The sequence below is a fragment of the Pituophis catenifer genome, unplaced genomic scaffold, assembly GCF_029215685.1.
Source record: "Pituophis catenifer annectens isolate HBS135680 unplaced genomic scaffold, rPitCat1.0.hap2 SCAF_4, whole genome shotgun sequence".
Taxonomy (NCBI): Eukaryota; Metazoa; Chordata; class Lepidosauria; order Squamata; family Colubridae; genus Pituophis; species Pituophis catenifer.
The window spans coordinates 129250386-129275371 of NW_027256884.1; the positions used below are offsets into that span (position 1 = coordinate 129250386).

General features: G+C 46.2%; 1 protein-coding gene across 2 annotated transcripts in view; it reads left to right on the forward strand.

Annotated features, from left to right (window-relative positions):
• The window catches only part of P2RY2 (purinergic receptor P2Y2), a 56689-nt gene extending 36236 nt beyond the window's left edge, over window positions 1-20453 (forward strand). For both annotated transcript variants that reach the window (XM_070944099.1, XM_070944101.1), the window contains exon 2: window positions 18264-20453. In XM_070944099.1, coding sequence (XP_070800200.1) covers window positions 18279-19358 — 1080 coding nt within the window. In that variant the 5' untranslated portion in view covers window positions 18264-18278 and the 3' untranslated portion in view covers window positions 19359-20453. The remainder of the gene's footprint in view (window positions 1-18263) is intronic.
• The last annotated feature ends 4533 nt before the right edge of the window (window positions 20454-24986 follow it).

Genomic DNA, 24986 nt, shown 5'->3' on the forward strand with positions numbered 1-24986 from the left:
CGCCTTAGGCATGAAAGAAAGCTGGGTGACTTTGGGCCAATCACCAGGAGACGGTGAGTTCTAGTCCCGCCTTAGGCATGAAAGAAAGCTGGGTGACTTTGGGCCAATCTTCAGGAGACGGTGAGTTCTAGTCCCGTCTTAGGCATGAAAGAAAGCTGGGTGACTTTGGGCCACTCACCAGGAGACGGTGAGTTCTAGTCCTGCCTTAGGCATGAAAGAAAGCTGGGTGACTTTGGGCCAATCACCAGGAGACGGTGAGTTCTAGTCCCGCCTTAGGCATGAAAGGCAGCTGGGTGACTTTGGGCCAATCACCAGGAGACGGTGAGTTCTAGTCCTGCCTTATTCATGAAAGCTGGGTGACTTTGACCAATCCCCAGGAGACTATGAGTTCTAATTCCACCTTAGGCATGAAAGCCAATTGGGTGATTTTGGGCCAATCTCTAGGAGACGGTGAGTTCTAGTTCCACCTTAGGCCAACTGGGTGACTTTGCGCTAATCACTCTTAGCCCCACCAACCTCACAGGATTGTTGTTGTAGGGAAATTAGGCAGAGGAAAATTAGGAATCATGAATGAAAGCGAATATACATGTCCCAGGATTCACTTAACAACTGTGGCAAGAAAGGTCATAAAATGGGGCAGAGCTCACTCCACAACTGCTTTGCTTGGCAATGGAAATTTCGACCTCAGGTGTGTGTGTGTACCTGCAATCCCTTCTGTTTATTTTGTGGATAAAGATCTAAATTTTATTTTTACCTCCGGCATCTCAGCCATGCCATTAGCAGTGGAGCTAAAATATTTCTGCGCTTTGGTCATAATGCGAGCAACAATAACAGCAGTTAAAATTTACAGGCCGTCCTTGACATACGACCATTCATTTAGTGACCGTCCAAACTTATAACAGCACTGGGAAAAAATGGACTTTTGACTGTTTTTCACAGTTACGACCTTTGCAGTGATTCAAAATTCAGACACTTGGCAACTGACTCATATTTATGACGGTGGCAGCGTCCCGGGGGTGGTGTGATTCCCCTTTTGTGACCTCCTAACAAGCAAAGTCAATGGGGAGACCCTGATTCACTTAACAACCATGTTGCTAATAGCTGCAGTGATTCGCTTAACAACTGCGGCAAGAAGAGTCGTAAAATGGGACCAAACACGCTTAATGATCTCGCTTTAGCAATGGAAATTTTGGGCTCAATTGCGGTCGTAAGTCAAGGATTACCTGGACAGGGAGTCCTCGATTTACGACAGTTCATTTTAGTGACCGTTCAAAGTTACCACGGCGCTGAAAAAAGGCGACTTATGCATTTTTCACACTTAATGACCGTTGCAGCATCCTCATTTGATTTACATTCGGAGGCTTGACAATTGATTCATATTTATGATGGTGGCAGTGTCCCCGGGTTCACGTGATCCCCTTTTTGCGGCCTTCAGTCAACGGGGAAACCGGATTCACTTAACATCCGTGTTACTAAATTAACCACTGAAGTGCTTCACTTAACAATTGTGGGTGGGGGGGAAAGGTCGTAAAACAGAGCAAAATTCACTTAACAAATATCTCGCTTAGCAACAGAAATTGGGGGCTCAGTTGTGGTCATAAGTCAAGGACTAGCTGTCGTAAAGTTAAAAGCCCTTCGTCAGGGCTGACCAGGCGCCCTTCGGACTCGAAATAACTTTTTGGCATTCCACGCTAGGAAAAATCTAGACTTTGCACCCACTTCCCGCCCCATAACTTATCACCCTAGCTCCCTCGATCAGCAGCTCTGGTTGACCTAGAAAATAATCAAATCCGTGGATTTATTGCTCACCGGAGGTTTAGTGATTTAATTATTTATTTGTGAAATGTATTTATTTATTTGTATACCGCCCTTATTATTTTTATAAATAATTCAAGGTGGCAAACATATCCACAACAAACCTTCCTCCTTCTATTTCCCCACAAAAAACAACCCTGTGAGGTGGGCTGGTTCAGAGAGGGGGACTGGCTCAAAGTCACCCAGCTAGTTTTTACGCTTAAGCTGGGACTAGAACTCACCGTCTCCTGGCGATTGGCCCAAAGTCACCCAGCCGGCTTTCATGGCTAAGGCGGGACTAGAACTCACCGTCTCCTGGAGATTGGCTCAAAGTCACCCAGTTGGCTTTCATGGCTAAGGCGGGACTAGAACTCACCGTCTCCTGGTGTTGGCCCAAAGTCATGATGTTATTTAGTAGATTTGCAAATTATCACTCTGAAATCTTCTTTCTTTCTTTCTTTCTTTCTTTCTTTCTTTCTTTCTTTCTTTCTTTCTTTCTTTCTTTCTTTCCTTCCTTCCTTCCTTCCTTCCTTCCTTCCTTCCTTCCTTCCTTCCTTCCTCTCTTCTCTTCCATTCTCTTCTCTTCCATTCTCTTCTCTATTCTATTCTATTCTATTCTATTCTATTCTATTCTATTCTATTCTATTCTACTCTACTCTACTCTACTCTACTCTACTCTATTCTATTCTATTCTATTCTATTCTATTCTATTCTATTCTATTCTATTCTATTCTATTCTATTCTTTCTTCTCCTCCTCCTTCTATTCTATTCTGTTCTACTCTACTCTACTCTACTCTACTCTATTCTACTCTACTCTATTTTCTATTCTATTCTATTCCATTCTATTCCATTCCATTCTGTTTTCTCTTCTCTTCTCTTCTCTTCTCTTCTCTTCTCTTCTCTTCTCTTCTCTGGTTACTCTTCTCCTCTCCTCTCCTCTCCTCTCCTCTCCTCTCCTCTCTTCTCCTCCTCTCCTCTCTCCCCCTCTCCTTCTCTTCTCTTCTCTTCTCTTCTCTTCTCTTCTCTTCTCTTCTCTTCTCTTCTCTTCTCTTCTCTTCTCTTCTCTTCTCTTCTCTTCTCCTCTCCTCTCCTCTCCTCTCCTCTCCTCTCCTCTCCTCTCCTCTCCCATTCTCTTCTCTTCTGTAGCCATTCTAAACAGGAATCAAGTAACCCAAAACACAGGAAGCTTGTAATTAAAGGTAAAAGGGAACTGGGCTAAACAGGGTATCGTTTGGGAAGGAGACTTAACGTTTAAATAATGTGAAATAAAGATAGTCCTCAACTTACAACGGTTCGCTTAGTGACCATTTCAAGTTAGAACAGCGCTGAAAAAAGTGACTTACGACCATTTTTCACACTTAACGACCGTTGCAGCATCCCCGTGGTCACGTGATCAAAATTCGGGCGCTTGGCAACTGACTCATATTTATGACGGTCCCCTGGATCATGTGATTCCCCTTTTGTGACCTTCTGACGAGCAAAGTCAATGGGGAAGCCAGATTCACTCAGTGACGATGTTACTAACTTAACAACTGCGGTGATCCACTTAACAACCATGGCAAGGAAGGTCATAAAACGGGGGGGGGGGGAAACTCACTTAATGTCAGCTGTCACCTTATGCTTCACTGTTATGCGGTGACCGGCCACCATGAACCGATCTGACACTTAACACCGGTCTCGCTTAGCAACAGAAAGTTTGGGCTCAATGATGGTCGTAAGTCCACCATTGGACTTACGAGCCTGTAGTACAGTGGACTAATGCACTGTTATTAACTGTTATTAACATCTGCTGCTTGCAATTACTGCAAGTTCAAATCTCTCCAAGGTTCAAGGTCGACTCAGCCTTCCATCCTTTCAAAGGTAGGTGAAATGAGGACCCAGATTGTGGGGGCAATAAGCTGACTTTGTATGAATATATACAAAAAGGTATGAAGGCTATTGCTTAACGCCTTGTAAGCCGCCCTGAGTCTCCGGAGAAGGGCGGCATATAAATTAAAAGCAAAAAAAAAAAAAGTCAAGGATCACCTGTATTAGGTAAGGAGCTGCCAATATTCTCAATTTAATTTAATTTAATTTAATTTAATTTCCAATTTATATACCGCCCTTCTCCCTGAGGACTCAGGGTGGTGTACAGCCAAGATAAAAAACATAGAATGCAAATATTAAAACATTTAAAAATATATATAAATTTTGGCCCGAAAGTTAAGAATCACAGACTAATTAAAAGAATTTAAAAATTTCTTCTTAAGCCAACCCGGCTTGCTGAAAAAGATGGGTTTTCAGGGAACGACGGAAGGCATTGAGGTCATGGATTCTTCTTATCTCCGGGGGCAACTGATTTCAGAGGGTGGGAGCCCCCACAGAGAAGGTTAGTGATCTTTGCAAAGAGGACAGTCATTTTCAAAGGTTCAACCATGGTGTTGCGGCCGAATCAGAGGAGGAGGAGGGCATCAAGGCAACCTGAGAGGGGGAAGAGGGAATGGAGCTGGCAGAGAGAGGGAAACAGAGGCAGAGCCTGGGCCGTCTGTCAGCCGTCAGATGGAGGGTCAACAGCCTCCAGGTCTGGAGGTGGCTGATGAGGAGGAGGAGGAACAGCTGGGTCCTGTGCCCGATATGCGGATGTGCAGAAGGCAGAGGAGAGGAGAGCAGTGGAAATCTATGGGCCGGTCCTTGGAACGGAAGAACCACTGCTTCTAGCGAAGTCCCACCCTAGCTCTGGAGATAAAAGGTAGGGGGCAAAGATGAATAGATGGGGCAGACAACTATTCACCTCCCCTGCTGGATGGACTTGTTAGCCTGCAGTGAGAGAGAAGCTTTTTGCCGGGGCTGCCGGTATTTCTAATAAAAGAATCTTTTGAGTTCCCTTCAGAGGATTTGTTGTGTTTGGGGAGCTGGGTCAAAAAACGCAACTGCTTAAAATGGCAAATCCCTTTTTTTAAAAAAATGGATTTACTTGCTTGTCAAATTGGTTACTCCCAGAGAGTTATGATACTTCGGTATCATAATACATGCACCTCCTTAATAAATAAAGATGCACATGGACATATCTCCGGAATAAATCAGCGAAGGTGTTCTGTAAACACGCCTGTCCCGATTTCCGTGCCAGGCTGCGCCTCCCATCAGGCCAAAGTTCAACTGATGGCCCTCGGCGTCACATAAATTTGATGCAGGAGCTGAGTCGCTGGGAGCCCTTTCTCTCCAACGTGGTGCCCTCCAGATACTGGGGATCCAAACCACTGGAGACCCCCGACCATCAATTCATCTGCAAGGCACCAGATTGGGATGGTTATTGAAAAGAGTCCATCAGCATTCCTGACGTGGAGAATTTGAATAGGATACAGAAGTCCTTGACTTGCAACCGTGATGACGAACTTATGGCATGCATGGCACAGGTGGCACGCGGCGCTCTCTCTGTGGGCACGCGAGTCGTCATCCCAGTTCAGCTCCGCTGAGCATATGTGCACGGGTCCCGCTAGCCAGCTGGTCGTTGGGTTTCTGTTGCGTATGTGCAGGGGGCGTGTGTGCATGTGCGAGAGGCACATGCGGCGGCCACATGCACATGGGTGGGTGGGGTGCATGTGGGGGAGGGGGCAGGGGTGAAATCCAGCAGGTTCCGACAGGTTCTGGAGAACCGGTAGCGGAAATTTTGAGTAGTTCGGAGAACTGGCAAATACCACCTCTGGCTGGCCCCAGAGTGGGGTGGGAATGGGGGTTTTGCAATATCCTTCTCCCAGGAGTGGGGAGGGAATGAAGATTTTGCAATATCCTTCCCCTAGGAGTGGGGTGGGAATGGGGATTTTGCAATATCCTTCTCCCAGGAGTGGGGAGGGAATGGGGATTTTGCAATATCCTTCCCCCAGGAATGGGGAGGGAATGGGGATTTTGCAATATCCTTCCCCCAGGAGTGGGGTGGGAATGGGGATTTTGCAATATCCTTCTCCCAGGAGTGGGGTGGGAATGGAGATTTTGCAATATTCTTCTCCCAGGAGTGGGGAGGGAATGGGGATTTTGCAATATCCTTCCCACAGGAGTGGGGTGGGAATGGAGATTTTGCAATATCTTTCTCCAGGAGTGGGGTGGGAATGGGGATTTTGCAGGATCCTTCCCCCAGGAATGGGGAGGGAATGGGGATTTTGCAATATCCTTCTCCCAGGAGTGGGGAGGGAATGGGGGTTTTGCAATATCCTTCTCCCAGGAGTGGGGTGGGAATGGAGATTTTGCAATATCCTTCTCCCAGGAGTGGGGTGGGAATAGAGATTTTGCAAGATCCTTCCCCCAGGAGTGGGGAGGGAATGGGGATTTTGCAATATCCTTCTCCCAGGAGTGGGAGGGAATGGAGATTTTGCAATATTCTTCCCCCAGGAGTGGGGAGGGAATGGGGATTTTGCAGGATCCTTCCCCTGCCACGCCCACTAAGCCACGTCCACAGAACCGGTAGTAAAAAAAATTGGATTTCACCACTAGGTGGAGCACATGTGCAGGGGCCACGCGCGCATTGCATTTTGGGGGTTCAGATGCGCATGTGTGCATTCGCGCATATCCACTCAATCCGGAAAAGGTTAGCCATCAATGACTTGTTACAATGAAACCACCATTGTTACAATGATTATTTCCAATAATTTTGAAGTCGTTAAGCGAGTCGCGCCCAAGTTTATAATCTTTTCCCCCACGGTCGTTAAACAAAGCCCTCGACATGCCGAAGCAGTGAAAGAGGAAGTTAAGAAGAAGTGAAACGAATCACTCTAGTTGTTAAGTGAATCATATGGTTGTTAAGTGAATCCAGCTTCCTCCCCATTCTTTTTGCTGGTCAGAAGCCAGCTGGGCAGGTCGCAAAACAGAATTACGTGACCCTGCATACTGATTGACAAGTGTCTGAATTTTGACCGTGTGACAGTAGGGATGCTGCAACCGTCGTAACTGTGAGGATCGGCCATAAGTCCCATTTTTCAGCGCCGTCATAAGTTTGAATGTTGTTAAGCAAGCGGTTATAAGGTTAATAAGCGAAACAACTTGCCTGCAGAAGTTGTGAATGCTCCAACACTGGAAATTTTTAAGAAGATGTTGGATAACCATTTGTCTGAAGTGGTGTAGAGTTTCCTGCCTGGGCAGAGGGTTGGACTAGAAGACCTCCAAGGTCCCTTCCTGTTATTCTATAAGTCAAGGACTATCTCCTAGTGGAGAATTCTGGGAGCTGAAGTCCCAACAGGTACCGATTTGAATTTGGGAAGTTCGGGGAAAACTTTGCAAACTTTCCCCGTCTGCAAATGTGATTTTTTTATTTTTTTAAATGGATCTCCAAACTTCTGCTTTTGTCCTGGGAAAAGACAAGACAGGTGTTGCGTAAGGAAGTGTGATTGTCGATCGTTTTACGAGGAAGGTGTGCACGGAGGCCTCTGTGTGCAGAAGGAGGGACCCGTATCTCATAAACCACTAGAAACGCTGAGACACCTTCGGATGTTATTTTTATAATCTCACAAAAGGTGAGGCCAATGTCAAAGTGACAATCAGGTGTTGTTTTTTTTTAAAGACTTAAGAACAGAGGTCTTCAAACTTGGCAGCTTTAAGACTTGTGGACTTCAACTCCCAGAATTCTCCAGCCAGCATTGCAATGCTGGCTGGAGAATTCTGGGAGTTGAAGTCCACAAGTCTTAAAGCTGCCAAGTTTGAAGACCTCTGATTTAGAATAACTTTGTTGTCACTTTCAACATATACAAATCGGCATACCTTAAAATGAAATTTCGTTGCATACAGCTCTCAAAGGATCACCACGTCCTATAGACACTACATAAACATGACCAAAAATAAATAAATACAAAATTATGCATATAACCACATTCCCACATATATTATGTGGGCCAAAGTCATGTAATTCTTTTAAAAATTTTAAATTTTGTATTGGTATGTGTTTTAGTTCTGGCTGTGCACCGCCCTGAGTCCACCAGGAGAAAGGCGGTATACAAATTGAATTAAATAAATAAATAAATAAATAAATAAATAAATAAATAAATAAATAAATAAATAAATAAATAAATAAATAAATAAATAAATAAATAATTATATGACACAGAGAAACAGCACTGTGTAATATGGATGTATTTATTTATTTATTGTTTATTGATTCGATTTACATGCCGCCCTTCTCCGGAGACTCAGGGTGGCTTACAATGCGTTAAGCAATAGCCTTCGTACTTTTGTATATACCTGCTTTTATTTAATTTTTTAATTTTAATTATTTTATTTTAATTTGATTGATATGCCGCCCTTCTCCGGAGACTCAGGGCGGCTTACAATGCGTTAAGCAATAGCCTTCGTACTTTTGTATATACCTGCTTTTATTTTATTTTTTTATTTTAATTATTTTATTTTAATTTGATTGATATGCTGCCCTTCTCCGGAGACTCAGGGCGGCTTACAATGCGCTAAGCAACAGTAGGGCATACACAATTTGTTGATTTGGGTGCGTGCTTGTTCCTCCTGGCATGTCTAGTTTAATGAAAAAAAGGGCCAGAGGAGACATGATAGCATCTTCCAATATCTCAGGGGCTGCCCCAAAGAAGAGAGGGTGTCCATTCTATTCTCCAAAGCCCCTGAAGGCAGGACAAGAAGCAACGGATGGAAATTAACCAAGGAAAAAAGCAAGCTAGAATTAAGGAGAAACTTCCTAACGGTAAGAACAATTCATCACTGGAACAGCTTGCCACAAGAAGTTGTGGTTGCTCCAACACTGGAGATTGTTAAGCAGAGATCGGACAACCATTTGTCCGAAATTTACATTTATCTACACCAGTAGATGTAAAAAAAAGTGAAAATAAGTGTAGGTAAATGCTCGAGCAGGGGGTTGGACTAGACAACCTCCAAGGTCCCTTCCAACTCTGTAATTCTGAGTGGGCTTTTGCACAAACAGCGCACAAATGCAGCACCAAAAGGATTGAAATGGGCACATTTCTGGCTACAGTTCACACATTCTACAAGCATCTAGAGTCCCACAAATGTTGGTTTGCAAATCCCCGAGTAATCTCCACGCTGAAAGTCCTTGGAAAAACTCACTACAGCTACTTCTCGACTTACGACCAGAATCGAGCCCCAAATTTCTCTTCCGGAGCGAGAGGTCGTTAAGTGAGTTTTGCCCCATTTTACGCCTTTTCTTGCCACCGTTGTTAAGTGAGTCGCGGCGGTTGTTAAGTTAGTAACACCGGTTGTGAAGTGAATCTGGCTTCCCCATCGGTTTTGCTTATCAGACGGTCGTAAAGGGGATCACGTTCCCACTGAAACATGTGATTTACAAGCCAGTCCTCGCACTTATGACCGTCACAACATTCCCCACAGTCACATAATCAAAATTCAGGCACTTGGCATGTACTTATGACAGTTGATCCGCGGGTCATGTGATCCACATTTGAGACCTTTCCAGCCAGCTTCCGACAAGCAATTGGGGAGGCCAGATTTGCTTAACGACACTCTGATTCACTTAACAACGGTGGCAAAAAAATACATTGTAAAATCAGGCCCGTCTCACTGAACGAACTACCTTGTTTTAGCGATGGAAATGTTGTAAATCCAGGATGATTATAAAGCCAAAATTTTATCCAACTTCATTTTTTAAAAAAATTTGCTAGTCTCCTATCTTCGGAGGAATTTATTTATTTATTTAGAAAATTTATATTGCCGCCTGTTCTCACATGGCAACTCAATTTCCTTTTACCTCGATCGGAGTTTGACAGGATAACTGCTCCTGCCAATGGAGGCTTCGCTGACTGTCCATAAAAGTATTTATTTATTTAAAGTACCGTATGTCAATTCTTTACACTTGTTTATTACCTGCCACAACCTGTTCAACTCCTTTTCAAGAGATTTTAAAATCTGAGCCTCTCTGGTCTCCAGCCCGTCTTCTCTCGGTATAATCTCAGGCCACAAGAATCTTTCCATGCTTTCCTGCAAAAAAGGAAGGAAGGAAAAAGGAACAATGAAACGATAAAAACCTAACTAGGATCTATGGAGAAACCACCAAAATATTTACAAATAGTCCCGCACTTACAACAGTTCGTTTAGTGACCATCTGAACGTACAACAGCCCTTCGCATGTATCTTGGGCAGGCGAACTGGTAGCGGCAGTGGGTGGATCAGCGAACTGGTAGCGGCAATGGGTGGATCAGCGAACTGGTAGCGGCAGTGGGTGGATCAGCGAACTGCTAGCGGCGGTTGGTGGATCAGCGAACTGGTAGCAACGGTGGATGGATCAGCGAACTGGTAGCGGCGGTGGGTGGATCAGCAAACTGCTAGTGGCGGTTGGTGGATCAGCAAACTGGTAGCAGCGGTGGGTGGATCAGTGAACTGGTAGCGGCGGTGGGTGGATCAGCGAACTGGTAGCGGCGGTAGGTGGATCAGCAAACTGGTAGTGGCGGTGGGTGGATCGGCGAACTGCTAGTGGCGGTTGGTGGATCAGCAAACTGGTAGCGGTGGTAGGTGGATCAGCGAACTGGTAGTGGCGGTGGGTGGATCAGCAAACTGGTAGCGGAGGTGGGTGGATCAGCGAACTGGTAGCAGCGGTGGATGGATCAGTGAACTGGTAGTGGCGGCAGCGCAAGGCTCCGCCCACCTGTCCAGATGTCACTACCTCCTGGTTTTAACCAGGAAGTAACCCGTTTTTGACCCTCTGTGCATGTGCAGAAGGTCCAAAATCGCACACAACGATGGCCCGTGTACTCCCGAACTGGTAGGGAAGGTAATTAGATTTCACCCCTGGCTGGGACTCCGAACTCCAAAATTCCCAGCTTGAGGGCCAGCCAGGGAGGTGTAGTTCCCAGGAGATCTGGAGCATGCCCGCAAGGAGAAGAGCCAGCCCAAATGACTAAGATCCAGCGTGGGAATAAAAATAATTCTCTAACCACCCTGCCCTCGGGACCGTATTAATCTCCGCTGCTGGGTGGAAACCATCCAGAGGCATCAAAATGCCACACACATATAACAGAGACACACACTACAGGTCGTTGTGCTGTGCTGGCAGATTTGTGGTTGCCTACTCATCTGCTTTTGCTTAGACCCTCCGAGAACACAACCGTGCCGATTTTCTCTCTCTTCCCAGGGTCTGGAAAAGGATGATTAGTCAGAGGTGGGTGGCACATGAATTAACAACCGGTTCTCCCAGCACCGAAAATGTGAGCGCACAGTGCATGCGTGTAGCCTTCCGTGCACGCATGTTGCTCACGCGTGCAGTTTGCGAGCATGTGCAACGGCTTAAAAACAGCGGCTAAATAAGACGGCATAGCGCCGGGAATAGCGGAAATAATAATGATAATAAAATAATCATTATAAAATAATAATTCCGGAAATAGCAGTAGCACTTAGACTTACATACCGCTCTCTTATTTTTTGCTCTCCCCAGCCTCCAGAGCCTTTCTAGGAGTCTGGGGAGGGTGAAAACGGGCTTCCCCCCCCCGGAGGCCCTCCGGAGGCTGGTCCCACCAGAAGTTGGCAAATGGGCCGTTTCCAGCCTCCAGAGGGCCTCCGGGGGGGTAGTCTGTTTTTGCCCTCCCCAGGCTCCTAGAAAGGCTCTGGAGGCTGGGGAGAGAGGAAAACAGGCCTTCCCCCCACCACTGAAGTCCTCTGGAGGCAGGAAACAGTCTGTTTCCCTACTTCTGGTGCGCCCACAAGGCCCAAAAATCAGCTGGTCGGCACATGTATGCGTGCCGGAGCTGAACTCACATGCCCACTGATATGGCTACGTGTGCCACCTGTGACACGCGTGCCATAGGTTCGCCATAACGGCTATATACTATACCAGTGTTGGCTAAGCTTCCAGTTTCCGGCGTGTCCATTCACGCCATTCACCTGGCCTTCCAGTTCCTGGTGCACATGCGTGCACGAAGACCAGCTGGCCGGTGCACATGCGCGCGCCGGAAACCCGAAGCTCAGTTTTCCGACACACACACATGCGCGCCAGGGAGCTGCTTTTCCGGTTTCTGGCACTCCCGCACACATGCACACCAGCTGGCCGGCGTGCATGTGTGCACTGGAACCCGGAGGAGCAACGGGCAACAGATGGCATGCCCGGAGAGATGGCTCTTTGTGCCACATCCAGTACGCGTGCCATAGTTTCACCATCACCGCGCTATACATTTTTTTCTGTTCTCCTCCTCAGCTGCAGCCAGAGAAAGTCAGCTCCCCAACCTCCACAAATATTCTCATTCCCACACTCCCACGTGCCACTGGAAAATGTCACCCGAATGCCAAGCGGCCTTCTCTTTATGTCCCCGCGCTGAAGCTCACGGCTTGCTCCCAGCTTGCAACGCTGGCAACATTTGCCAAGGCCGGGCATTCAAAATGCCAGCCCTTGCCCTCTGAAGGCAGCCTCGAGAAGCAAGGCCATCGCTCAGCTATCCTCAAAACAGCGGCGGATTGTGAAGTCGACAACAATCCACAGTCCAAGCCACGCCGGGGCCATGTAGAAACAATGCCAGCCTTGTTGCCGCCGAGCAAACTCACAAAGCATAGAATTCCTGCCGAAAAGAGGGATACGGCATGGGGCCAAAAAAGAAGCCCAGGCATTTTGCTGCTTCAAGCTCTAATTTCTTTACTCGTCGTTTAGCATTTGGAGGGCTAGAGTCGTCTTTGAAAATACAGGGGAGTCCTCGCCTTACGACCACCACGGAGCCCAAAATTTATGTTGTTAAGCGAGACATTTGTTAAGTGAATACAGGTAATCCTTTGATTTACAACCGTTCGTTTCGTGACGGTCCGAAGTTACATCAGCATTGAAAAAAGTGACTTATGACCCTTTTTTGCGTCTCCGTGGACACGTGATCAGAATTCAGATGCTAGGCAACTGATTCGTATTTACGACGGTTGCAATGTTCCGGGATCACGTGATTCCCTTTGGCGACCTTCTGGCAAGCAAAATCAATGGGGAAGCTGGATTCGCTGAACGACAGTCTTAGTAACATAAGAACGGCAGCGATTCACTTAACAACGGTGGCAAGAAAAATCGTAGAATGGCCCAAAACGCACTCCATAAATGTTTCGCTTCGCAACGTACATTTTGATTAGATGAACAGAGTCGGAAGGGACCTTGTAGGTCATCTAGTCTGACCCCCTGCCCAAGCAGTAGACTTTGCCTACACCATTTCTGATGGATGGCAGTCCAGTCTCTTCTTGAAAGCCTCCAGAGATGAAGCTCCCACAACTTCTAAAGATAACTTCTGTTCCATGGGTTGATGGTTCTCACTTTATGGGCTCCATTGCGGTCATAAGTCGAGGACTCCCTGTATTTAGGACTGTCACGGCATCCCCAAGGTCACATGATCAGAATTTGGGCATTTGAAAACTGAAGTGCATTTACGAAAGTTGCAGGATCCTGGGGTTATGTCATCTCTATTTGTGACCTTCCCAGATGGCTTCCCACAAGCATAGTAAATAGAGGAATTTGTTTAACAACGGTGTGATTCGCTTTACAACTGCAGTCATTTTCTTAACTTATTGTGGCAGCAAAGTTCGTAAAATCGGGGGGGGCTCCCCTTAACGACCCCCTTGCTTCTCGATGGAAATTTGGGAGACATGATAGCAGCGTTCCAATATTTGAGGGGCTGCCCAGAGAGGAGGAAGGGGGTCAAGCTATTTTGCAAAACCCCCGAAGGCCAGACAAGGAATAATGGATGGAAACTGAACAAGGAGAGATTCGACCTGGAAATAAGGAGGAATTTTCTGACAGTGAGAACAATCAACCGACGGAACAGAAGTTGCCTTCAGAAGTTGTGGGAGCTTCATCATTGGAGGCCTTCAAGAAGAGATTGGACTGCCATCTCTCAGAAATGGTGTAGGGCCGTCATGACGAACCTATGGAACAGGTGCCACAGGTGACACGCGAAGCCATATCTGTGGGCACGCGAGCGTTGCCCTAACTCAACTCCAGCGTGCGTGCGCGTGCCAGCCAGCTGATTTTGGGGCCTTCTGGGCCCACCGGAAGTTGGGAAACGGACATTTCCAGCCTCCGGAGGGCCCAGAAGGCCCAAAAATCAGCTGGCTGGAGGGTCTCTGAAGTGGTGAGGGAGGCCATTTTTACCCTCCCCAGGCTCCAGGAAAGTCTCTGGAGCCTGGGGAGGGCGAAAAACGGGCCTTCCGGGCTGACCGGAAGTCGGGAAACGGGCCATTTCCGGCCTCCGGAGGACCTCGGCAAGGTGGTGGGGATGGCCATTTTTGCCCTCTCCAGGCTCCAAGAAAGTCTCTGGAGCCTGGGGAGGGCGAAAAACGGGCCTTCCGGGCTGACTGGAAGTTGGGAAGCGGGCCATTTCCGGCCTCCGGAGGACCTCGGCAAGGTGGTGGGGATGGCCATTTTTGCCCTCTCCAGGCTCCAAGAAAGTCTCTGGAGCCTGGGGAGGGCGAAAAACGGGCCTTCCGGGCTGACTGGAAGTTGGGAAGCGGGCCATTTCCGGCCTCCGGAGGACCTCGGCAAGGTGGTGGGGATGGCCATTTTTGCCCTCTCCAGGCTCCAAGAAAGTCTCTGGAGCCTGGGGAGGGCGAAAAACGGGCCTTCCGGGCTGACCGGAAGTCGGGAAACGGGCCATTTCCGGCCTCCGGAGGACCTCGGCGAGGTGGTGGGGATGGCCATTTTTGCCCTCTCCAGGCTCCAAGAAAGGCTCTGGAGCCTGGGGAGGGCGAAAAAACGGGCCTACCGGGCCCACTGGCAACCTTTTTGCCGTTGTGTGCCAAAAGCAGTGGGTGAGACATGGGGGGCATTGAATTATGGGTATGGGCACACATGCGCGTGACCCCCCCCCCACGTGCTTTCCCGCTTTTGGCACGCGATGGCAAAAAGGTTAGCCATCACTGGTATAGGGTCTCCTGCTTGAGCGGGTGGGTTGGACTAGATGACCTACAAAGTCCCTTCCAATTCTGTTAATCTGATCTGATTGTGACCGTTAAGTCGAGGACTATTGTAATTCTGCCTAGTTTAATCCTGCTTTCCTTTCCCGCTTGCCTGTCGCGTCCAGAAATTAGGGTGCGTGCGAAGGATGATCCCTTCGCCCCCTCCAGCATCTCCTCACGCGTTGCAACAGCTGGCAAGTATCTTTGGAGAGTTAATAATTAGAATGCAAGACCCGGAAAGAGACATTTAGAGACAGGATAGCACACACTGAAGGAATGTGAATTGTGCAATTCCCTGAGAGGCACCCAGAGGCTTCGTCGTGTTTGCCGTGACCACCGATGTGTGGTGTAAGGGCAGCGGGGCCTAGGGACACACCTACTCAATCTAGAAGCTTCCGTTGTCAAAAAAAAAAAGAAAGCTAAACGTAGTTTGGTTTTGCTGTGCTCTTGCTGAATTTCAGATTACGAAAGCAAATTTGTGATCCCAGCAGGTGTGGTATTTAATTTAATTTAATTAATTCAATTTATATGCCGCCCCTCTCCGAAGACTCAGGGCGGTTCACAATACATTTTTTAAAAAATCATTATAAAAAAAAAACATTTAAAAATTAAAAACATTAAAAACTCATTCACGCCATTCATGGCTGGATCTCGCCGGATCGCAACAGCAAGATCAACGGCCCCAGGCCTGCTGGAAAAGCCAGGTCTTCACCGCTTTTCGGAACGCCAATAGGGTGGGGACAGTCCGGACCTCAGGAGGTAACTGGGTCCAGAGAACTGGGGCAGCCACAGAGAAGGCCCTCCCCTGTGGGCCCACCAGCCGGCACTGTTTAGCTGACGGGACCCAGAGGAGACCAACTCTGTGGGATCTTACCGGTCGCTGGGAGCTATGCGGTAGAAGGCAGTCTCGAAGATAACCTGGCCCTGAGCCATGTAGGGCTTTAAAGGTAATAACCAACACCTTGAATTGCGCCCGGAGACCAATAGAGAGCCAGTGCAGCTCGCGGAGAATTGGTGTAATGTGGATGTATCTAGGTGCACCCACGACAGCTCTCGCGGCTGCGTTCTGGACCAACTGTAGTCTCCGAACACTTTTCAAGGGTAGCCCCATGTAGAGCGTGTTGCAATAATCTAACCGTGAGGTGACAAGGATATGAGTGACCGTGAGAAGAGCCTCCCGATCCAAGTAGGGTCGCAATTGGTGCACCAGGCGAACCTGTGCAAAGGTCCCCCTAGCCACAGCAGTCAGATGTTGTTCCAATCTTAGCTGTGAGTCTAGGAGGACACCCAAATTGCGAACCCATTCTGAAGGGGACAATTTCTCCCCCCTCCAGAACCAAGGATGGACAGTCAACATAGTCTTTAGGAGGCAATACCCACAGCCACTCGGTCTTGTCTGGGTTAAGTCTGAGCCTGTTGACTCCCATCCAGACCCGCACAGCCTCCAGGCACCGGCACATTCGCTTACTTTCCCTACCGATTCGCAAATGTGAGTGCGTGCGCATGGCGCATGGGCTTTGCTCGCATTCATGCCTTCCGCGCATGCACCTGGCCTCAAAACCGTGCCTAAATAGGATGGCATAGGGGCGGGGGATGGGCCCACCGGCTGAATACCATCTCTGGAACCCAGGGCAAATTCTCTACCAAAACACAGGAAAATCTCGGCTTATGACCACAATTTTACCCATATTTCCCTTGCTAAGTGAGACATCTGTTGAGCAAGCGTTGCCCCATTTTACGACCTTTCTTGCCAAAGTTATTAAGTGAGCCACTGCAGTTGCTGCTGTGACAGTCCTAAGTACAGGCAGTCCTCGACTTACAATTGAGCTCCAAATTTCCGTTGCGAAGCGAGACGTTTGTTAAGCGAGCATTGCCCCATTTTAGGGTCTTTCCTGCCACGGATGTTGAGTGAATCACTGCGGTTGTTAAGCTAGTAGTACGGTTGTTAAGTGAATCTGGCTTCCCCATTGATGTCGCTGGTCAGAAGGCGGCAAAAGAGGAACATGTGACCCTCTCAGAAGGTTACAAAAGGGGTGATCCCTGGGACACTGCAACCGTCATAAATACAGTTCAATTGCCGAGTGTCTGAATTTTGACCGCGTGGCCACGGGGATGCCGCAATGGTCGTAAGTGTGAAAAAAAGGTCATAAGTCCCTTTTTTCAGTGCTGTTGTAACTTGGAAAGATCAATAAACGAATTTTGTAAGTCCAGTCCCAAAAAGTGCTTTTTCAAAAGGCAACTGGGCTTTCTTTGTTTTTTGCTTGAAGAGGTTTCACTTCCCATCCAAGAAGCTTCTTCAGTTCTGGCTGAATCCTTCCATTCTCAGCCAGTCAGTCAGACTGGGCTAAGAAGGATGGCCAATAAATTTTCTCTCTGTCTCTATGTCTCTGTCTCTGTCTCTGTCTCTGTCTCTGTCTCTCTGTCTCGGTCTCTCTGTCTCTGTCTCACTGTCTCTGTCACTGTCTCACTGTCTCTGCCTCTGTCTCCCTGTCTCTGTCTCTGTCTCTCTGTCTCTGTCTCTGACTCACTGTCTCTGTCTCTGCCTCTGTCTCTCTGTCTCTGTCTGTGTCTGTGTCTCTGTCTCTGTCTCTGTCTCTCGGTCTCGGTCTCTCTGTCTCTGTCTCACTGTCTCTGTCTCTGTCTCACTGTCTCTGTCTCTGCCTCCCTGTCTCTGTCTCTGTCTCTGTCTCTGTCTCACTGTCTCTGCCTCTGTCTCTCTGTCTCTCTGTCTCTGTCTCACTGTCTCCGTCTCCGTCTCTGTCTCACTGTCTCTGTCTCACTGTCTCTGCCTCTGTCTCTCTGTCTCTGTCTCTGTGTCTCTGTCTCACTGTCTCTGCCTCTGTCTCTCTGTCTCTGTCTCTGCCTCTGCCTCTGCCTCTCTGTCTCTGTCTCTGCCTCTGCCTCTGTCTCTCTGTCTCTGTCTCACTGTATCTGCCTCTGTCTCTCTGTCTCTGTCTCTGTCTCTCTGTCTCTGTCTCACTGTCTCTGCCCCCCCCTCTCTCTCTTATAATCCTTGACTTGCAACCAATTGCTTTGTAACTATTCAAAGTTATACCGGCATTGAAAAAAGTGACTTACCATTGGTCCTCGTACTTACAACAGTTGCAGCATTCCCCATAGTCACGTGATCAAAGTTCAAGCATCAGGCATGTATCTATGACAGTTGGAGCATCCCAGAGTCAGGTGATTTTCCATTGGAAACCTTCCCCATTGACTCTGACAAGCAAAGTCAATGGGGAAAACCAGATTCTCTTTAAAGGCAGCATGGTTTGTTTAACTGCAGTGATTTGTGCAACGACCGCTGTGGTCGTTAAACAAATTTAGCTTCCTCCGTGGTGCTTGTCAAATCACAGGACCCCAGGATGTGCAACCATCGTAAATACATGCCATTGGCCAAGCACCCAAACTTCACACAACCGCAGGGGTGCTGCGACAGTCATAAGTACGAGGTCATCAGCCACTTTCTCCAGAGTTTTTCCAACTTTGGACGGTCACTGAACCAAAGGCCGAAAGCCGAGGACTACCTGCTCCGCCCAAAGCCAGGGAAGTATCCTGTGTGAATGGAACACTGCTCGCTTGCTAACATTTCTCCCTCATCTTTTCTTCCAAGGACTCTCCAAGGGCGATGGAGAACGTCACGTTCCTGCTGTACTCGGTGAACGCCAGTGTCAACTCCTCGGAGGCCGGGTGCGGCGAGGAGGACCACCCTTACAAGTGCAAGTTTAACGAGGACTTCAAATACATCCTCCTGCCCGTCTCCTACAGCATCGTCTTCGTGGTGGGCCTCACCCTCAATCTGCTGGCCCTCTACGTCTTCATCTTCCGCATCAAGACCTGGAACGCCTCCACCACGTACATGTTCAACCTGGCGGTGTCCGACTTGCTCTACGTCATCTCCTTGCCCTTGCTGGTCTACTACTACGCCATGGAGGACAACTGGCCCTTCAGCGTGGGCTTGTGCAAGATTGTCCGCTTCCTTTTCTACACTAACCTGTACTGCAGCATTCTCTTCCTCCTTTGTATCAGCGCCCACCGTTTCATGGGCGTCTGCCTCCCTCTGAAGTCCCTGGAGTGGGGTCAAGTCCGCTACGCCCGTTGGGTCTCCGCCATCGTCTGGTTGGTGGTGATCTCCTGCCAGTCCCCGGTCCTCTTCTTCGTGACCACCAGCCAGAGGTGTAACAGCATCACCTGCCACGACACGTCTGCCAAGGAACTCTTTGACCAGTTCCTCATCTACAGTTCAGTGATGCTGGTCCTTCTCTTCTGCATCCCTTTCCTTCTTCTCATCATCTGTTACTGCATGATGGCTCGGAAACTTCTCCAGCCCACGCGGGGCATCTCCCGCATGTCCAGCTCCAAGAAGAAATCTGTCAAGATGATCATCATCGTTATGATGGTCTTCATCATTTGTTTCCTGCCCTTCCACATCACCCGTACTCTGTATTACTCCTTCCGCAGCTGGGACCTCAGTTGCCCCACGTTGGACGCCATCAACCTGGCCTACAAACTCACCCGCCCTCTGGCCAGCACCAACAGCTGCCTGGACCCTATCCTGTACTTTTTGGCCGGGCAAAGGTTTGTCAAATTTGCTTGCCCTCAGGCCACAGCAAAAAATGGTACCCAGTCGGCGACGAGTACCGTTCCACATTGCAACTTTCGGGGACGAGACAACTTAGCCATGAGAGCCAAAAACACGGTATCGTAGCCAGTCTCGTTTCGAACGTTTCCTGCAAATATGTTCTTTTGGGGAAGTCGCCGATATCAGGAACGACATCTTCTGAAATTCTGCAAAGGTGTTTTCCACCAAAATTGGTATGAATGGTACAACAGACGCGTGAAAAAAATCACTATTTAAATGACTTTTTTAGAAGGACGGAGAGCCGAACGCTCTTAAGCACTTGTCTAAGTTTCCAAGGCGTAGCTTGCGCCAGGGAAGGTCAGTTGTCGATATCACCAGAGGAGATTATCTCTTGGGGAAACAAAAATTAATGTAAATCAGACACTGTCTGGGTTCACACAACATGGAAACCGGGTTAAAACGTGGCTTGGCAGGACCAGAGACCAGGATGGGCCGGCAACAGCTGACACCGAGGTCTTATCGCTTCCTTGTTCCTAAATATTGTCATGTTTTCCTTTGCAATGATGGACAATTTTTCCCTTTTATTAATGTCCCTCCGAGACTCTTCGGAAGGGTTTTGCTTCTGAGAGACGGAACAGAATAAAAATAACAGTTGTACTGATGTAGTAATATATAGCAGTAATAGTAATCCATTGTGGTTTGTGATGTGGGAATTCAACGACTGAAAGCGGAGGCCTTTTAATAAAATATTTTCGTCTGAAAAAATGCCACTGGACGCTGATTTTCGGCTAAAATAGACTAGCATGCTTGTGTTCCTACAATGTTAACATGTTGGGTGAACCAAGCCATCATGCTAAGTCATTCTTTCTGAGTTTACACAACATCTTTAACTCAGTCAAGGAAAGACCTAATGGAAATAAATGTTCATACAACTTGTTAAATTTAGTTAGCATTAACCTTGATGGGGGTTTTTGGTGGCTAAAGGTGTAGCGTTAAATTAACCAGTTTACTACACCGGGTTAATGATAGCAGTTTTCCAATATATGAGGGGCTCCCCCAAAGAAGAGGGGGTCCATCTATTCTCCAAAGCACCAAAGAAGGCAGGACAAGAAGCAACGGATGGAAACTAACCAAGGAGAGAAGCAACCTGGAACTGAAGAGGAATTTCCTGACAGTGAGAACAATTAACCAGTGGAACGACTTGCCACCAGAAGTTGTGGGTGCTCCATCACTGGAGGATTTCAAGAAGTGATTGGACAACCAGTTGTCTGAAATGGCCTAGGATCTCCTGCCTGAGCAGGGGGTTGGACTAGAAGACCTCTAAGGTCCCTTCCGATTCGGTTATTCTGTTACTCTGGTTCGATAGCATAGTGTATATAGTGTGAAGTTTTAGGCAATGTGGTTTATTTGTTGCATCACAATACGTGGTGTGAGCAATGTCACTTGAGTTCTCTTGATTTTAAGAGGTCACCGGAATTTCTAATATTGTACTGTAATTGATAAAGTATTGCACGACTAATACATGGTATCCATTAGCCCCTCCATTTTATGGACCTCCATTCAGGAGAATTTTGAATGCAATGGAGAAAAACCACTTGGAAAACATTCATAAATTTTTGATAAAATTTGAATATGAATTAGAAAAATTTCCACGTAGATTATGACAAGATTTACTTAATTGTCTACCTTCTGATTTAATGGGCATTTGGCTTTATCGGACACCCTTTTCCCCTCGACAGATCCATAAAATTAAGGTTTTTAACTAATTTTTTTCCTGGGCTGCAACATTTCAGCTCCCAAGCAGCCGTAGAGAGGAAAATGGAAATGGTATTTTTCAAATGTGGCAATTTTCAGATGTGTGGATTTCAACTCCCAGAATTCCCCACGCAACCTACAGGCTGGGGAATTCTGGGAGTTGAAGTCCACCCATTCGAAATTTGCCAAGTTTTGAGACTTAAACTGCTCAGCGTCAATTTTTTTCTCCACTGGAAAGTTCTGATTCGGGGAAAGTTTGTCCAATACAAGTAGTCCTCGACTTACAGCCATTCATTTAGTGACCGTTCAAAGTTAAAATGGCCCTGAAAAAGGTGACTTGTAACTTTTTTCCCCACACTTACGACCGTTGCTGCATCTATCCCTCACAGTCACGCGAGCAAAATTCAGACGCAGCTGGGCAACGGGTTCGTATTGATGACCGTCGTGTGATCCCGTTTGCGACCGCCTGACAAGCAAAGTCGATGAGGGAAGCTGGATTCACTTAACGACTGGACAACTGCAGTGATTAGCAAACAAAAGTTTTGGTCTCAATTGCGGCCGTAAATTTGAGGACTTCCTGTACGTGCAAACTGCCACCTGCGATCCAGGTGAAAACACGCTAAACTGGCCATTTAAGTGCTTTATAATCACTTTATAAACAGGGCAGGTAATTCACCTCCTTCCTGTTCACCTTGGAGAACACTGACTCTTGCAGAAAGTTGCAAATCGCGGTGCTTAATGAAGTGCCCTTAAAACCCCCATTTTCCAAACAATAGTTTGTTAAAGATCCTGCAAGATTTTAAAGGGTGTTTATTTTTTCCTTCCGGGGGGGAACTCCGCTATGCTGAAAATCAGGATTTGCATCCTTTCTCAGCCATAAAACCCACAAAATCCCCTTAAGGCGAGCTTTTCTCGTCCTCTCCTGCCCCCAAACTCGCAGACTGGGTTCACACAACCTTTTCATCCTGGTTAAAAAAAATAAATAAACCATGCCTGTGAAGCCGAGTTCATTTGAAGATGGACAGTTGCAGGAAAAAAAATATATGACCTATTACTATTACCAAGATAGTTTGTGGATGAAATTCGTTCTGTCAGGTTAACCTGGGTTTGAGGGGTTGTCTGAATGCAGGCAGCATTGGGTTAACGTCATTTGCACGCACTGATCTGGATTTTCAGACATAGGAGTCCCATAATCTGAGGTTAAATGTGCTTCAGAGACCTGGTTAGGTTCTTTTAAACCATTTCAATTTGTGGTGTGTTTGCAATATTTATTTATTTTTCTTTAATCGTTCACCCAAGGTATATCCTATTCTTCCTTCCAAGAGCATCCCTGGTTCTCATATATCTGATTGCCCTCCCCCCTTATAACAACGACTCAGCGAGGTAGGCTGGATTTGGAGGGGCTGATCTGACATCCAAGCATTTGCTTGGCTGAATTTGAACTCGCTTCTCCCTTTAAACCTGTTCTGACCCCCGAAATCTTTTCTCACCAGATATGAAGAAGTGCCTTGTTCACAGAGATGCTTCATTCCTCATGAACTTTTAAGCACTGACTGGGATTCGTGATTTTAACCAAGATTCTTTAATCCTTATTTGTGGTTTTTTGGGTCTTGTTTTTAGGTGTCTTTGGTTTTTTAAAAATGCACTCTGTTTGGAAGGAGGAAAAGCGTCCGCTGATCATTTAAATAAGGGTGTTATTAATCAGAAGAGGTTTAACGGGGTTGAGGCAACGGTGGTCAAAAAAGTCAAGATGGCGGCAGAAATGGCACCATCAACTTTACCTCAGGTTTTGATTGACTGTTGCAGACGCCATCTTGACTCTGCAAAATAGTGGAATCGTATCAATTCAAAAGACAACTGACCATTGGGGTAACTGAACATTAATCCGGACAAAGAATTTTGTTATACCTAGAGGCAATCCTCATTCGTTTAGTGACCATTCAAAGTTACGACGGCCTTGAAAAAAAATGACTTATGACAGGTTCTTGCACTTATAACCGTTGCAGCTTCCCCATGGTCACCGGATCAGAATTCAGATGGTTGGAAATGGACTCATCTTTATGACGGCCGCAGCATCGCGTGATCCCCATTTGCAACCTTCCCAGCCACTTTCCATCAAGCAAACCCAATGGGGGAAGCTCAGTTTGCTTAACGACCGTATGTTTCACTTAACAACTTTCCTGATTCGCTTAAGAACCATGGCAAGATCGTAAAATCCTCAATTTAGGTAGTCCTCAACTTACGGCCATAACTGAGCCCAAAATTTCTGTTGTTAAGTAAAACAGCAGTTAAGTTAATTTTGCCTCATTTTATGACCTTTCTTGCCATAGTTGTTAAGCGAATCACTGCTGTTGTTAAGTTAGTAACTTGGTTGTTAAGTGAATCTGACTTCCCCATTGACTTGGCTTGTCAAAAGGTCGTAAAAGAGCATCACGTGGCCCCTGGACATAGCAACGGTCATAAGTGTGAGTCAGTTGCCAAGTGCCTGACTTTTGATCACATGGTCATGGGGATGCTGAAGCAGTCATTAAGTGTGAAAACTAGGCATAAGTCACTTTTTTCAGTGCCACTGTATCTTTGAAAAGTCACTAAATTAATTGTTATAAGTCAAGGACTGTCTATATGTTGGAGAAGAATTTTGGGGGGGTACAAATTCGAAACCCCAGAGAATGTCTAAGCTAAGTTTTTATATGTTTCATGTACTAAATGCTTGACCAGTAACAAAATGGACAGACTTCAGTAAAGAAACTCAAATGATTTTTTTAATGTGTATGCCTGACAATTTTGCAAAAATAAATCCCAAATTAAAATTTCATCTGTTTTGGCCTAACTCTTTATTGAATTCTGATTATAAAACATATATGTCAATAATTGCTGAAAGGTTAAAAATGATTCTAAACAAATATATACATTCGGATCAAAATGGTTTTTTGCCAGGACGACTAATTAAAAATAACACATGCACCATAATCGATATATTAAGAGTTTTATGAAGCACACCCAGAGAAACAAATTTCACTGGTTTTCCTTGATGCCCAAAAAGCTTTTGATAATTTGAATTGGAGATTTATGATACAACAAATTAAAAAAAAATGGTATTTGGGTCAAAATTTGAAAAAATGATTGAGAAAATATATTCAAAACAAACTGCAAGAGTAATTATCAACCAAGATATGACAGATGGATTTGAGATAAAAAAAGGAGTGAGACAAGGATGCCCACTTTCCTCACTTCTCTTTATACTATCATTGGAGCCACTCCTGAAAAAAATTAGGGAAGATCGAGAGATAAAAGGATTTGACGATAAAAAATGAGGAGTACAAATTGCAAGCCTTTGCAGACGATATGGTCTTTATAATTGAGGAACCTCTAAAATCAGGCCCCAAATTGATTAAAAAAGTAGAAGAATTTGGCGTAGTGGCAGGTTTAAAAATTAACATAAAACAAATCTAAATTGTTAACAAAAAACCTTACAAAAAAACAAGAGACAGAATTAGAAAATAGTATGAATATTCAAATAACAAAAAAATAAAATAAAATATTTAGGGATTTGGCTAACAGCAAGAGGCTCCTCAATCAAAAAGGAAAATTATGATAAATTAATACTGCAAATTGGAAAAGATTTGGAAAATTGGAAAAATCTACAAACTTCATGGATGGAAAGAGTGGAGGCAATAAAAATGAATATCCTGCCCAAAATTTTATTCCTCTTCCAGGTTATACCGATAAAAATGGAAAAAAGTTTTTTTTGATTTATTAAACAGATTGACCTCAAAATTTATATGGCAAGGGAGAAAATCTAGAATTAGATTAAAAACATTACAAGATACCAGGGATAGAGGAGGAGTAGCATTTCCGGATTGGCAGATTTATTACCAAGCAGCATGCCTAACATGGTTAAAGGAATGGATGGAGTTGGGAAATAAAAGAATTTTAACAATAGAAGGACACAATTTACAGACAGGATGGCATGCATTCCTATGGGGTGAAAAGCGTAAA